The sequence below is a fragment of the Trachemys scripta genome, chromosome 2 (assembly GCF_013100865.1).
Source record: "Trachemys scripta elegans isolate TJP31775 chromosome 2, CAS_Tse_1.0, whole genome shotgun sequence".
NCBI lineage: Eukaryota > Metazoa > Chordata > Testudines > Emydidae > Trachemys > Trachemys scripta.
In genome coordinates, this window is record NC_048299.1 from 35,814,491 (window position 1) to 35,830,400 (window position 15,910).

Sequence of the window (15,910 nt, forward strand, 5' to 3'; positions counted from 1 at the left end):
TGCACACATGGGAGCATACCTTCCTCCATGCGGTACTTGTGGAGGCAAAGTCCTCGGGCCACTCGAGTTCTGGATGGGAACAGACAGCAGATGGAGCAACATGCGATGATGCAGGCTTCACCAAGACAGTAAAGACAGTGCTGGTGTTTGTCACTCACAGAGAAGGAGCACGGACATGAAGCACAGTTTTTAAAACCGTCTTTAAAACCGTCATAGTCCACAGGTTGGGGAAATTCCCCACAGAGGGGAAAGTCCAAGGAGAGACCTAACTACACGAACGGACAAATATATACAACTAAGAATTAAAATTATTTACAGCAAAATTGAAGTTCTCTTAGCAAGCAAGATACTGCCAGCACTGCAACAGGGGGACTGGTTTTTAGCCCTTGACCTCCAAGATCATTCAGCCTATCTACTATTCCAAGAGTTTTCTCCAAAACCCTAGTGGTAGCTGCAGCACATTTTTGTAAACAGGGGGAATAATGATCTTCCCTTACCTGGACAATTGCCTTCTCAAAGGATCAACTCAAGAAGAAACAATGGACACAGTCCTAACCATTATCACACTATTCAGGGATCTAGGGCTACAGATAAATGAACGAAAATTCTGTTCCAGCAACTGGTCTTCATTGGGGCACACCTTGATGGCATAGAAGCCAAAGCATCCCTGCCCCTAGCCAGATTCACAACTATCACAAACCTTATCTCAGAGGTACAAGCCTGCCTCCAAATACAGGTTCATACTGTCTTGCAACCATTGAGACACATGGTAGCCACAACATTTGTGGTACGACACGCAAGACTACATATGCGGTGCCTACAGAGCTGGTTAAGCACGGTATACATACCCAGCAAACACAGCCTACGCAAACAGCTCCCAGTGCCAACCAGTGTCCTAGACTCTTTACAATGGTAGATGAGACCACAAAATGGCATCCCATTCCAACAGGAACCCCCATCGATTGTGATCACCACAGACGCCTGATTGGTTGGGGCGCACATATGAATCAACACATGATTCAAGGCAAATGGTCTCCTGGGGAGACTCACTTACACATCAATCTACTAGAGCTATGTGCAGTCCACAATGTAAAGAATGAATTTATCCGCATTATAACCGACAACATTGCATGCATGTTTTACATCAATGGCCAACAAGGCTCTCAGTCACACTCGCTATGCACTGAAGCCATGAAACTATAAAACTGGTGCATACAACACAACGAACATCTCAGCATGCTACCTCCCCACTCATTGTTTTTGCTTGTCTCTGTTGTTTAAGTATGCACATATTCAAGGTGTTATGTAAATATTAATCAAAAATAAAATGCTGGTTTTAACCTGGTTAATGGCTACAGTATTATTTTGTGGCCAACTTAAACTGCCGTATGACTGACTTACCAAAGTAAGCAAGAGTATCTACTTTGAGGATAGTGACATGCAACAGCATTCAGTCTTTGCTGAAGTATCATCTTGTGCCTCAGTAGTTGCTGCTACTTCACATTTAAAAATAAAACATCTGGTGATGGTCTGAATCTTGACACTATTTAAATACATACATATTCATTTGTAGAAATGAAATCTGTTCCTAAGCAACACTTTGTGATATTGTCTTACTTAACAGACTTCCAAAACTTTAGCTTCTATAATTATGGTCAAATTTTCCATTTTTCAACTGTAGCAAGGATTTGAAAAAAAAAGAAAAAAAAAAACCCTGACAATAGAATACCACCTAAAACGTCCCCTCCAGACACACAAGCTAATGGGTTAACACAGAAGTTCCCAAACAGTGGGCCACAACATAGTCCCGGTGCTCCGTCATGGGCAGAGTTGAAGGTATGGGGGGGCGTTGGCCCCCCAAACTGTATACAATGGCGGAGTGGCAACCAGTGATGGCCCCCTCCCAGAGCCAGAGGAGACCAGCGCCCCCAGCAGGCGGCAGAGCGGAAAGCAGAGCCGCTGTGTGGTGGGCAAGGAGAAAAGGCAAGTCCTGAGAGGCAGCAGCTCCTAGGGCAGCTGGAGGAGGCTGGGTGGTTCACAGCCATTCCTGTTCCTAGCCACCACACCACACAAGGGAAGGTTACTCCCTTCTTCGAGATGTGTTCCCCTGTGGATGCTCCACTTCAGGTGTCAGTGTGTCCTGGCGCCACTGATCGGAGATTTACAGTAGCAGCGTCGGTGCGGATCATGTGTGCACAGTAGGAGTCTCATGGTGCTGTTAGTGTCACATGTAGCGTGCGCACGACCCAAGCCCTCCAGTTCCTTTTCTACTGCAGAGTCCCTACTGCAAACTCCAAAGTAGGGGGAGGAGAGTGGGTAGTGTAGCACCCACAGGGAGACACATCTCAAAGAACCTCAGTTAATGCACAAGATAGTAACCTTCCCTTCTTCTTTGAGTGCTGTCCCTGTGGGTGCTCCACTTCAGGTGACTATAGAGTAGTGCCTCTCAGAGGGCTGGGGGGACTTCGGGTTTGTTTGAGTCACTGAGGCAAGTACTGTGAGGCCCACTATGGTGTCAGCCCTGGAGTCATGAGTGATTGCATACTGCTCAGCAAACGTGCTGACAGAGGCCCAAAATGGCTGCCTTAAAGATCTCCAATATTGGAACATTATTTAGGAACGCTATGGAGGTTGAAACAGATCTGGTAGAACATGCTCTAATATGTTCGGTTGGTTCTGTATTCCAGATACGATAGCACACTTGAATGCAGGTGGAGATCCATTTAGACAATCTGAGTGGAAATAGCGTCTACTTTCGAGTGCTCAGTAGTAGAGATGAAAAGTCATGGGGATTTCCAGAATGGTTTGGTCCTTTCAAGGTAAAATGCTAGTGCACGCCTAAAGTCTAATGTGTGCAGAGCAGCCTCTGTTGGAGTGCCATGAGGCTTAAGGTAGAACGCAGGGAGATGGATTGGTAGGTTCATATGAAATGCTGAAGTTACTTTCGGTAGGAATTTAGGGTGCGGGCATAGCATGACCTTGTCTTTGAAGAAAGACGGGGGGAGAGATAGGTCAGTGGTTTAAGCACTGGCCTGCTAAACCCAGGGTTGAGAGTTCAATCCTTGAGGGGACCACTTAGGGATCTGAGGCAAAATCAGTTCTTGGTCCTCCTAGTGAAAGCAGGGAGCTGGACTCTATGACCTTTTGGGGTCCCTTCCAGCTCTCTGAGATAGGTATATCTCCATATATTAAGAATGGTGTATATGGAGGATCAGCTATGAGCACCCCCTATCTCGCTCACCCTTCTGGCGGACGTAATAGTGACCAGAAAGGCCACTTTCATAGATAAATATAGGTAGGAGCTGGTGGCTAATGGTTCAAATGGTGGAATGGTGAGGCATTTCAGCACCAGGTTGAGGTCCCATGCCAGCATAGGTCGCCGAACTTCTGGGCAAACTTTTAGGAGACCCTTGAGGAAGCGCTTAGTGGTAGGGTGTGCAAAAGTTGAGGTTCCATCGATCTCTTGATGGAATGCAAAAACGGCTGCAACATGGACTTTGATCGAGCTCATAGCAAACCCTGAACTCTTCAGCTCCAGTAGGTATTCCAGCATTAATGGTAGTGGTACTGCAGCACCCGTCGAATATCTTTCTTGACACCAGGCAGAGAACCTCTTCCATTTTTGAAAGTATTATGAGTGGTTAACTTCCTGCTGTTTAACAACACATTTAACTTTTTCCAAACAGGTTAGTTCGTCATGATGGAACCATGCAGGAGCCATGCTTGTAAGTGGAATATCTCCGGGTTCAGATGAAGAATGCCACTGTTGTGCTGAGACAGCAGATCTGGACGATGAGGGAGAGCTCGTGGAGTGCATATCACCATGCATAACAGGTAAGGGTACCATGCTTGTCTGGGCCATGTCGGGACTATGAGGATAACCTTGGCCTGTCTGTTAGTATCTTATGTATCACGCATGATATCAGTGGAATTGGTGGAAAAGCATATGAGTTGTGCCTCCCATTTGATGAGAATGGCATCCTCCAGTAATTGTGGTCCCAATCCTGCTCACAAACAGAACCTTGAGCATTTGCAGTTCGTTGGGGAGGCGAACAAGTCGATGATGGGAATACCCCACCGGCTAAAGATTGATCTCAGAATCTCGCCATTCATCTCCCATTAGTGGTCTTGGGAGAAGTACCTGCTGAGTGTGTCTGCCGTCGCATTCTGGCAATCGAGTAGGTAGCATGCTGAGATGTTTATGTTGTATTGTATGCACCAGTTTTATAGTTTCATGGCTTCAGTGCATAGTGAGTGTGACAGACCCTAGTCTTGCATGTCGGAACACAAATATTGTGGCTACCATGTGTCCCAGTAGCTGCAAGACAGTATGAGCCTGTATTTGGAGGCAGGCTCATACCTCTGAGATAAGGTTTGTGATAGTTGTGAATCTGGCTAGGGGCAGGGATGCTTTGGCTTCTATGGCATCAAGCTGTGCTTCTATGAAGACCATTTGCTGGAACAGGATTAGAGTGGACCTAGAGTGGACCCAGAGTGGACCCAACCTCTTTCCCTGGCTCTGCACAGCACATCAGTCTCTTCCTCCCATCCCACCCTGCCTGACGCTGCAGTCCTAGTGCTTGGGAGAGCAGGATTCCGCATTAATGTTCTGATTACATGATTCCCTCTGAGTTCTCCCATAGCCTCCTCTCCCCACAGACCAAGGAGATCCACCCCCACCCCTGTACTCCATGCAGGAGTGTGTTGGCTGCTGGGAGCCCACATGCTCAGCTAGGTAGTAGCTATGTGAGCTCTCCATGCTTAGCAATTTCAAAACTTCCTGGGGCTTTGAAAGTGCAGGGGCACATGCCTGTGTAGCTGGATGCAGGGCAGTGGAGCTCAAAAGAATGAGAAGAGTGGTCACAGGGGCATTGTGGGATACCACTTGGAGGCCAGATAAACGATGTAAGGAACACATTGTCAACACTGATGCTGCATTGCTCTATGTTGCAAAAAGCTCTATTCCTCTCACTGAGGTGGTTTTATTTTGTCAGCGTAGCAAATGACTTTTTTGGCAGGAGGAGCCTTGCAATGTGTACACCTCCACTTTTTGTCAACAAAAGCTGCCTTTTGTCAAGAAAACTGTAGTGTAGACAAGGCCTCATTGCTACAGAGGCGCAGCTGCATCATTGCAGCACTGTAAGTGTAGACAAGCCCTCAAATAAGAAATGTGATAAATTTTACACAAAAATATGTAAAGCCAGAGGTCATAAAATCCTATTCTGTTCACAGGCTAGTTTTCAGGCAAACAACTGATGCATTTCAGGAACTCGGGAATTGCAAGCAACTGTGAATATATTTGACTGCCCTGGCTCAATCGTCTTCTGCTGAATATATGGTTCATTGAACCTTATTAATAATGGAAAGTCTGGAGTTGAGTGTGCCTTGCCTTTCGGGGTCAAGACAATGAGCACAACAATCAGGGAATGGCCCTCCCCAAAACACATCAAGTAATAAGGGCACTCATAGAAGACACAGCATGAAACACACACCATATGAACAATTCTAGCCAGGGCAAAGTTAGAGAAACCCCTAGCTGAGCCAGGATCAGGGGAAGCACAAAAGGTGGCTTTCAGCTACCCTTTACTTATTTTTTAATAAAAAAGGCAGCAAATGCGCTGAGAAACACTACGCTTTGGAGGATACAAATAGTTGACATCTTTTAAATTAAGAAGTCTTACATCTACAACGTTTAAAGCTTCAGTTTAATTTACAGTTTTATACGAATTTTTTTTCTAATTGGTCTGGGCTTGTTACTCAGACAGCCAGAATATTATATGAATTGTGGTTTTAGGCCATTTTTAATCTTATTTCTTGAAGCTATAGTTCCTTGACAATTATTGTTCTGAGAAATGCAAGCAATGTAATATTTTCTATCAACATTTTAGGTGTAATGATGGATTAGAAAAGTCTTTAGGGAAAATATTACTGTCCCAAAGTTATTTTCTGATGTCATCAAAAAATAAACACTCATTGTAAGCAACTAGCAAATAAGGCTCAATATCACAGGTAGCTTCAGTAAATATGACGACACGTGAAAATAAAAGAAACCTGAGAAAACAGCATGTAGAAAATCAAGTTTGTTTGAATCTCCGTTTGACATTCAAACTGCCATGAGAGTAAAAAAAAAAAAAAAAGAGGATTATGTGAAAATGAGACCATCTTTCTCAGGCTTCAGCAAGAGTTGCATGTGCTTACCTGAAGACAGAATCTGGGCCTTGCTTTTTCTGCATGTTAAAACTATTTTTTAGCCCTATTACCATTACAAAAATAATACTGAATTATATGTTGGTTTACATATCAGCAGAATAATTAATTTACAGTGGAAGAATCTTTACTTATTGGCAATGCTAGAGAGTCACCAATGAAAACTCAGTCTAGTCTGACAGTCAGGGGTAAAATAAATATAAACATAACATCTTTTTACTTGAAAACCAAGCGGGTTCACAATGGAAGCCTGTAAAAAAGAAACATGGAAAACCACTATGCTATTTTTAAAGAGTCAGTTTTCAGAGTATAAGCACACACTTCAAGGCCATTAGCATTCAACTAGTTAACCAATCACTTACCCACTGTGCACAACTAATATTAGAAATGTTTTCTACCTACAGTGCATACAGGATAAACAAGACCACACTCCTAGATCCAGAACATTACAATCAAATAGGCCTCTTGAAGCATTACTGCCATTAGCCTCTCAGTGGTACATTTTACAATCCAGTTGGGCAGATTTTCAACACAGACCTTTCTTCCTAAGTGCTAAGATTCTGCCTTCTCTTCCCCTACCTTCCTCCCCCTCCCCACCACAAAAAAAGAGCCAGAGGACTTTTTCTTACAATTTCAACACTTTTCAACTATCCAAAGCTACATGACCATTCATTTTTCTTTTAGAACCACGTCCCATAAATAGCACTAATTTGTATTTTCCCAAGTCTCCATAAGAACTAAGTCAAATAAAGACAAGACAAGCAGCAATGGATTGACATCTGCATAATATATCAGATGAGTGTCGCATGAAAAAGGTAATCAACTTGAACAAAATAACTAACCTTCATACTATGCTTGGCTTACTGATCTGTAAGTAAGTAATGATCTGTAATTATAATAAAATAATAATACCTAGCTCTCATTATAGCAATTTTTATCAGTTGGTCTCAAAGCACTTTACAAAGGAGGTTGGTAACATTATCCCCAGTAAAGATAAGAATTTGCATTATATGTAAGTAGGGATACAATTTTAAGAGGATTGTCCTCTGATAATACAAATTATTAAAAGGTTAAAAAAAAATACAACTGAGAAAAAGTTATTAACTGTAGTAAACTAACTTTTTTATTCTGATCTGTGGTCTTAACTGTAAGAGTGCTTTGCGAATATGTGATATGTAAAACAAATCAAGATTGCTGTATGAAATAACTATAATATACTTGTGACGGGTTAGATTACAGAACCCCCCTTGAGAGCTGCCACCCGATGTGGTAGACTACTTCTACCCCTGCCTTCCCTGCCATCTCAGGACTCCAGCACCCTGTCTTGCTGAGCCAGACATTCCCATCTGCTCCAACAAAGACCCAAGGTCTGAATCACTTGCCCCAAAGCTGCAGGTTTACCTGAAAGCAGCTAACAGAAGTGTTCCTGTCTTTAACACTCAGATGCCCAACTCCCAATGGGGTCTAAACCCAAATAAATCCGTTTTACCCTGCATAAAGCTTATACAGGGTAAACTCATAAATTGTTCGCCCTCTATAACACTGATAGATATGCACAGTTGTTTGCTCCTCCAGGTATTAATACATACTCTGAGTTAATTAATAAGTAAAAAGTGATTTTATTAAATACAGAAAGTAGGATTTAAGTGGTTCCAAGTAGTAACAGACAGAACAAAGTAAGTCACCAAGCAAAATAAAATAAAATGCGCAAATCTACGTCTAATCAAACGGACTATAAATAGGCTATGGCTACACTGGCACTTTACAGCGCTGCAACTTTCTCGCTCAGGGGTGTGAAAAAACACACCCCTGAGCGCAGCAAGTTACAGTGCTGTAAAACGACACGGTAAACAGTGACCCAGCACCGGGAGCCGCGCTCCCATCACTGTAAGCTAATCCCCTCATGGAGGTGGAGTACCTGCAGTGCTGGGAGAGCTTTCTCCCAGTCAGGGCCGGCTCCAGGGTTTTGGCCGCCCCAAGCAGCCAAAAAAAAAGCCGTGATTGTGATCTGCGGCAGCAATTCGGTGGGAGGTCCTTCACTCTGAGGCGGAGTGAGGGACCGTCCGCCGAATTGCCGCCGAATACCTGGACATGCCGCCCCCCTCCGGAGCGGCTGCCCCAAGCACCTGCTTGACAAGCTGGTGCCTGGAGCCGGCCCTGCTCCCAGTCCTGGCACGCGACCACAGTCGCAGTTTCGAGTGTAGCCACAGCCATAATCTCACCCTCAGAGATGCTTCAGTAAGTTTTTTTCCTCAGACTGGACACCTTTCAGGCCTGGGCACAATTCTTCCCCCTGGAACAGCTCTTGTTCCACCTGACGTGGTAGGTAGGGGATTCTTCATGATGGCTCCACCTTTGTTCTGTTCCACCCCTTTATATAGCTTTTGCATAAGGTGGGAATCCTTTGTCCCTCTCTGGGTCCCTGTCCTCACCCCTTCTCAATGGAAAGACACCAGGTTAAAGATGGATTCCAGTTCAGGTGACATGATCACATGTCACTGCAAGACTTCATTGCCCACTTGTCAGCACACACATACACAGGAAGACTTACAGGTAAAACACACCCATCTGCAGACAATTATCCTGGCTGATGGGAGTCATCAAGATTCCAAACCACCATTAATGGCCCACACTTTACATAATTACAATAGGCCCTCAAAGTTATATTTCATATTTCTAGTTTCAGATACAAGAATGGTATATTTATATAAATAGGATGATCACACTCAGTAGATTATAAGCTTCGTAATGATACCTTACAAGAGACCTTTTGCATGAAGCATGTTCCAGTTACATTATATTTACTCGTTAGCATATTTTTATAAAACCATATAGACTGTAACGTCACAATACTATATGAAACCTTTTAAATACTAAAAAAGTAGATATCTTCATCAAATTAATAGTACTGCTTGGTTTAGTTTTACAGACATTGTGGGTTTAATTCTGCCTCTGGGGTGTGCTGAAGGCAAACAGGTTCACGGAACCCTTGTCTCCTGTTCCCAGTGCACCTAGAAAGGGGGCAAACATAATTCAGTTCTCAGAGCTGGGAAGTACAGTACAAAGAGGAACTTATTGGTACTGGTAGACTTAGCAGCTGCAGAGGGGGGAGGTATGGCAATGGTTGAGCAGCTGTGCTGGGAAAGTGCTGGCTATACTTGTTGAACAGGTGTAGTAAGAGATACCCCTCCCAGTACTCCCCCCAAGACTCTTCAATGCTGCTCAAGCCATAATTCAGCCCCATGTTCACACCTAACAATTACAGGGGAGTTTGATTTACATTTTAAAAATTAAGTAGCATTTTTCAGTTGTCAACTATCTTTGTGACGTTCCAACTGGACTAAACTGACCAGCACCTATTCTGGGAAATTGTAAACTGCAATATAATAATCAAGAAAATAAAGCAATTAAATTACTATTGACTTCAGCTAATAGCAAGACAAATATTAACTTTCAACTTACAAATAATTTTGTAGTCTATATTTATTCTAAGACTTTGTTTTTGAGTTTCCATCCAATAAATAATTAAGATGTGCTAATACCTCCTGTCCGAATGTTATGCTATCCATAACAGCTCCACTGCAAAAGTCTACAAAAGCGATTGTTGCCAGTAGACATCAAAGCTGTTTTCTAACAGGATTTCTGACTAATTTGCCACAATCAAATCCTTTTCTGGCATAATATATTTTTTAATCTTTAAAGTTAATTTAGAGAGACAAATACATCTGAACAAAGCCACTGCAGAGTTACCAGGTGAGGTAAAAGGGTAAATAGTTTATGGAACTATTCACCCAAAGCACAGCCAAAGATTAAATGCTGGGGTACAACATTCATCCACAGTGAATATGTGCTTGCAAAACAAAAATTTACAAAATTTGACTCTTTGAAGGAAGACCTATACACTATTCATTCAAATTTCTTCTCTCTGCTATTAAAACTGTTGTTTCTAAATACCATAAACATGTACATAAACATGTTTGTTTATTATATCTCAGTTTTATTCTTATTTCACTCCTTTGAATAAATATGAAATACCAAGTATGCCCATACAAAATAATTTTAAATATTTCATTTTTAAAAAAATAAAAAGTTAGGAATACAGGGTTTGCACCTGTAAATTGTCACTTTTTTGCTCCCTAGGGATGCAAGTATTATTATGCAATTATCTGCTATTTTGTTCTACAGCATTCAGACAGCAAAATGACCTTACACAATTGTAAATTTGGTAGTGTGAGCCAAAAATTTGCAAGCATTCACTTACCAATATAGAATCAACCTTCTTCCCTAAACTATCTAAAATCGAAGTATAAGAAGAGTAAGTCAACAAGGATACAAATTAGAGGTTAGTCATGCTCTTTATAATTTTTTTTTAAAGATTAAAATTCCCACGTGACATATCATTCTGCCATCACAGTGGGCTTTACAGTACTTCTGAAAATAATCTGCCAACAAGCAAGCAATCTCGCTAACCTCAATCTCAGTTTCTCCAATGATGAAGGGAAAAAACAGAAAATAAGAGATTTAATTACCGCACTAGATGTGATTGGTTACCGATATGTTTTAAAAAAAGGTTATCCTTTTTTGTAGTCAAAAAAAAAAAAACCCCACAAAGATTTCACAAAAAATCCTCTTTGTTTTCATTAAAGATTAAGGCAACTGCATACAAGCAACTCTTCCCCAACAGTTTGTCTATTCTCACATCCCAGATACCAACCTTAGAGAAGGGTGAAAGGCTTCCCTTTAGGTACACAAATGTACCAAAATAGAAGGCTTCCCTTTAAGTTCTATCACCTCTAATTTACCATCTTTATTATTTACTCTCAATGTTCTACATTCAGAAGCAAACCTTCTCCATATATTTTAGCCATAACTAAATGAAATATTTACAAGGTGCTACTATTAAGCAGATGTGCCACATAATTAGCAACAACAAATCCACTTACTTTTTTCTCCTTCTCATGATGTTTATCCTGAGAGTGAGAGGAAGAATCACTTAAACTTTGATCATATGACCTATTAGATCCCCGTTTGCTCTTTTTCTAAAAAGAGAAGATATATTTATGTATGTAAAAAAGGAACCATTTAAATAAATTACGGAACAATCCATTTCAACTGAGTTTGATAAAAATGCCTTACTGCTCCACACCAAAAAAAAAAAAAAAAAAAAGCTTTTAACAGAGCCTGACAAAAACTGACACTGCTGTTTGAAGTGTTAATGTTAACTATCCCAAACATACCAGAAGTCAACTACCCTCAGATTGACATTTGCAGCCTATCAATTTGCAAATATGCTTTCCACAAAAGAGCCAATAACCACCTTTTAACAATGTTAAATTACACTTAGATATATTTTCACTTTCTGGTAACTTAAAACAAAAAAGATTTTGCTCAAGTGAGAATATGGTAAGTCCTGGTGCTGACATTGCCATTAACTTAAACAAGACACAGGGGAAAATGCATACTTGAGGCATGTCTCAAGTGCACTGTGAGGAGGAGGGGTTCTGGCTTCATGATTTATTATTCAAATAAATACCAATCTGGAGTATCTTATCAGTTATGAAACAGAAGTTGAAAAACTATTTTTTAAAAAAAGATACAAGAATGTCAAGTTAATACATTAATTTACTGGTGACAGATAATGATTTTTTTTTTTTTTTGTATTATAATAATACCCAGGAGCCCTTGTTAGGGACCAGGACTTCTTTGCGCCAGGCGAGTGTCCAAAATTCTGAAGTCACTTCATAATTCCACAACAAAACAGGCAAAGCATTTCTCAGTGATTGCACCACAATTAAGGGATTTTAAAGACACTACGCCCAATGCTGCTTATCTAACCATCCTAGGTTCTCAAGGTTACAACAGAAATTCACTACCTAGGTATCTTACAACTACTATAAAGGGAAAAAACTGTGCATTTACTAGCCATTATTGACAGGACCTCACTAACAGTCCATCAGAAAGCTTCATATGACCAACATTCTCTAGCCAAGCAACAGAGGGCCCTGTGGCACCTTTAAGACTAACAGAAGTATCTGAAGAAGTGAGGTTCTTACCCACGAAAGCTTATGCTCCCAATACTTCTGTTAGTCTTAAAGGTGCCACAGGACCCTCTGTTGCTTTTTACAAATTCAGACTAACACGGCTACCCCTCTGATTCTCTAGCCAATTTATTATAGTTGCTGTTTATATTTCAGTCTTCTGGTGGAAAGCCACACATCACATAATATTTAATATATGGGGATTTTTTTATATAAAAGAAATACTAATTTGATAACAGTGTAAGTATCCTTAAATCATGTCTGCACTGAAGCACTGAAGACAAGTTCAGTGTTAGTGTAAACATCAGTTGAGTCATTTAAATTCAGCCACTGGTGTAAGATGGCATAATTTCACTTTAGGATTTTAATACTATTTTAATAAATAAAAGCTGTAATCCTCCAAGTCTGAACACATACATTAATATGAAGAGATATTCAGGTTATCAAACTGATGATCATCAGAAGAGGTACAAGCCACTCAACTCACAGGGTCTGATCCAAAGCCCACTGAAGTCAATGGGAGTCTTTCCACTGACTTCAAAGAGCACTGGATCAAGCCCTAAAGCATCCCCTTTCTGGTGTGCTTCAGAAAAAGACAGTTAGCCAAGGATCTCAGCTGAATGTAGAGTAATAGATCAACACGCAGAATGCTAGGAGAAGGATAACAAAAGAAGGAAAGAAGAATTTGTGGGCTGATAAATCCTCCAATACATGGCTTGCCAAGAGGAAAAAATTTGTTAAGATGCTTCCAGAAGAATATGTAATTGTGGCCAAACTAATCAAATAGGAAAAGGAAACATTACAGGACCTTAATGCAAACAGACATAGGTGCCAACTCCATGGCAGCCCCACCAATCAGCTCCTCTCCCTCCCCCCAGCGCCTCCCGTCCACTGGCAGGTCCCGCCAATCCGCCCTGCCCCCTTCCTCCCACTGCCTCCTGCCCGCCACGATCAGCTGTTCAGCAGCATGCAGGTGGCACTGGGAGAGAGGAGGAGGCATGGGGAGGGGGCGCGCTTGGGGGTGGAACCGGGGCAAGAAGAGGTGGGGCAGGGCAGAGCAGGGGCACAGACTGGGACGGAGCAGAAGTCAAACACCCCCAGGGAAGTGGAAAGTCGGCGCCTCTGAAATCAGAAGCCCATTTCGAACAATACAAGTCTATTACATGTCTTTTTTTTAAGTCATTGTCTAAACATGCTCCCTATTTTTCTCTGACAGAGATAATACATTCCAAAGCAAACGTTTGTTCATAACACTATAATACATTTTCAGGAAGTATTTCTGCCCTCAAAATTAAATCATTACCATAAGAAAAAAACAAGAATATTTTCCACATAATTTTGTATAATTTTATTCAGTTTCTTGTATAAGCAACACGCTAACCCACATACAATACTATTTTAATTGCTATTAGTAACAGAAGTCATTGAGTAAAAATTCAAGTTAGTGTCATATTTTATATACTGAATTCAATAAATTCTTACCAGCTTACTAAAATGGTATTTACAGTAGCCACAGTATTGGACATTATCTGCACCATTACCCTCTTCTTCACAAAGAAGTCCTGCAAACTGTGCACTGGGGGGGGAAAAAAATAACATTCAAGATCAAAAGTAATTTTATACCAAATCACCTCAAAATCTCTAGAAGAGACTTTCATATATGGATGCCTAAAGTTAGTGGGGAGATTGCCAAAAGACATAAACAGGAGTAGGACATGCAACTATCACTGACTCAATGCGATGTGGTGCCAAACTTACCTTTGTTAAGTCTTCCTCTACACTACTAAATCCATATTTAGACATCTAAATAAGGCACCAGTCCAACAATGCATCCGCTTAGCTGCAGAACACGTTTAAAAAAAATGAGACCACTTACTAAGGTTCCTAACTATGAACTTGTCCACATTTGTCTACACTTGTGGCAGTGTGTAGGGTACGCGTAGCTACACGGGGTAGTGAAAGGCAGCCTGCATCCACACTCACTGCTGTGTGTAGTTACAGAAGGCCCTGAAAGGATCCAGAGGGGGAAAACAGCAGGGAAAGGCTCCAGCAGCAGCTACCAGAGCTTTTCTCCACTGCTTTCCCCACCACAGTGAAAAGCTTCAATATGGGGGAGCTACCAGAGCCTTTCTGCGCTACCAGTCTTTCACTGCAGCAAGGAAAGACTAGCAGTGGGGAGACAGAGGGACACAACATTGCTAAATATAGCCGTATAGATATGAGAGGCACTGTTTGGGTATGTAGAGAGCCATGTAAGACATATGCCCTAAGGTTCAGGCATACAGGGCATTCTACTTGCCTAAGCAGTGCCTTCCCATCTATACTGCCATTTATACCCATGCTAGCTGGGCAAGTAGTGTCTGTACTTTACACACTGCCATAAGTGTAGATCTACCTTCAAACTCTTGGCCCAAAAAAATTCATTTATCTAAGCAAAAAATAGTTTTCAACAGACCGATGCTTTAGAGAACAGTAGAAATTGTTCAAGTCCTGAACATGTCAAAAAGCTACTCTTCTAACCTACCAGTGGAAATGCATTAATAGAAAATATAAAGATTAAAGAATTTTTAAATAAAACTGAAAGTACCATAACAAATGAAGCCATATTTTATTGGTTTAAAATGGTCAGTATCAGATGAATGTTTTTTAAAAACCCTCAAAAGTTTCCTTGCCTGCATTAATAGTTTGTTCTATTGAATTTTCAAAAGCAATAATTCAGTAGAATAAGAATGATGGTTCTTCAAGATGTGTCCCCCTATGGGTGCTCCACTGTAGGTGTGCTTGTGTCCCTATGCTGCAGATCGGAGAACTTCAGCAGCAGTGTCCATTAGGCCCGCACATCTGCTGTATCTCCTCATGCCCAGCCATGAGGCCAGCCAGTGCACGTGGGCTAACCCCCGCTTAGTTCCTTCTCTACCACATAGTCATTAGGAAGGCCAAAAATAACTTGAAAAACGGCTAGCCAAAGGCTCAAAAAGTAACGGCTAAATTTTTTTAAGTACATCAGAAGCAGGAACACTGCTAAACAACCAGTGGGTCACTGGATAATCAAAACGTTAAAGGAGCACTCAAGGGGGATAAGGCCATTACGGAGAAACTACATGAATTCTTTGTATCGGTCTTCACAGCTGAGGATGTGAGGGATATTCCCCAACTTGAGCCATTCTAGTTAGGTGACAAATCTGAGGAACTGTCCCAGATTGAAGTGTCATTAAAGGAGGTTTTGGAACAAATTGATAAACTAAACAGTAATAAGTCACCAGGACCAGATGGTATTCACCCATGAGTTCTGAAGGAACTCAAATGTAAAACTGCAGAACTGTGGTATGTAATTCCACTCTGTATGCATCCGAAGAAGTGGGCTGTAGTCCACGAAAGCTTATGCTCTAATAAATTTGTTAGTCTCTAAGGTGCCACAAGTACTCCTGTTCTTTTTGTGGATACAGACTAACACGGCTGCTACTCTGAAACCTGTGGTATGTAAATCATTTAAAGCAGCTTCTGTACCAGATAACTGGAAGTTAGCTAATGTGATGCCAATTTTTTTTTAAAAGGCTCAAGAGGTAATCCTGGCAATCACAGGCTAGTAAGCCTAACTTCAGCACCAGGCAAATTGGTTGAAACTATAGTAAAGAACAGAATTATCAGACACATATATGAACATA

General features: G+C 41.4%; 1 protein-coding gene across 9 annotated transcripts in view; it reads right to left on the minus strand.

Moving 5' to 3' along the window:
• The window catches only part of MLLT10 (MLLT10 histone lysine methyltransferase DOT1L cofactor), a 233,769-nt gene that overhangs the window by 114,544 nt on the left and 103,315 nt on the right, over positions 1–15,910 (minus strand). For 6 of the 9 annotated variants that reach the window (XM_034760295.1, XM_034760293.1, XM_034760294.1 and 3 more), the window contains 2 exons: positions 13,728–13,821; positions 11,151–11,246 (listed from right to left, as the gene is read on the minus strand). The exons of 2 other annotated variants lie outside the window; for them this stretch is intronic. In XM_034760295.1, coding sequence (XP_034616186.1) covers positions 11,151–11,246; positions 13,728–13,821 — 190 coding nt within the window. The remainder of the gene's footprint in view (positions 1–11,150; positions 11,247–13,727; positions 13,822–15,910) is intronic. One more of the 9 variants, XM_034760296.1, reaches the window with a different exon arrangement.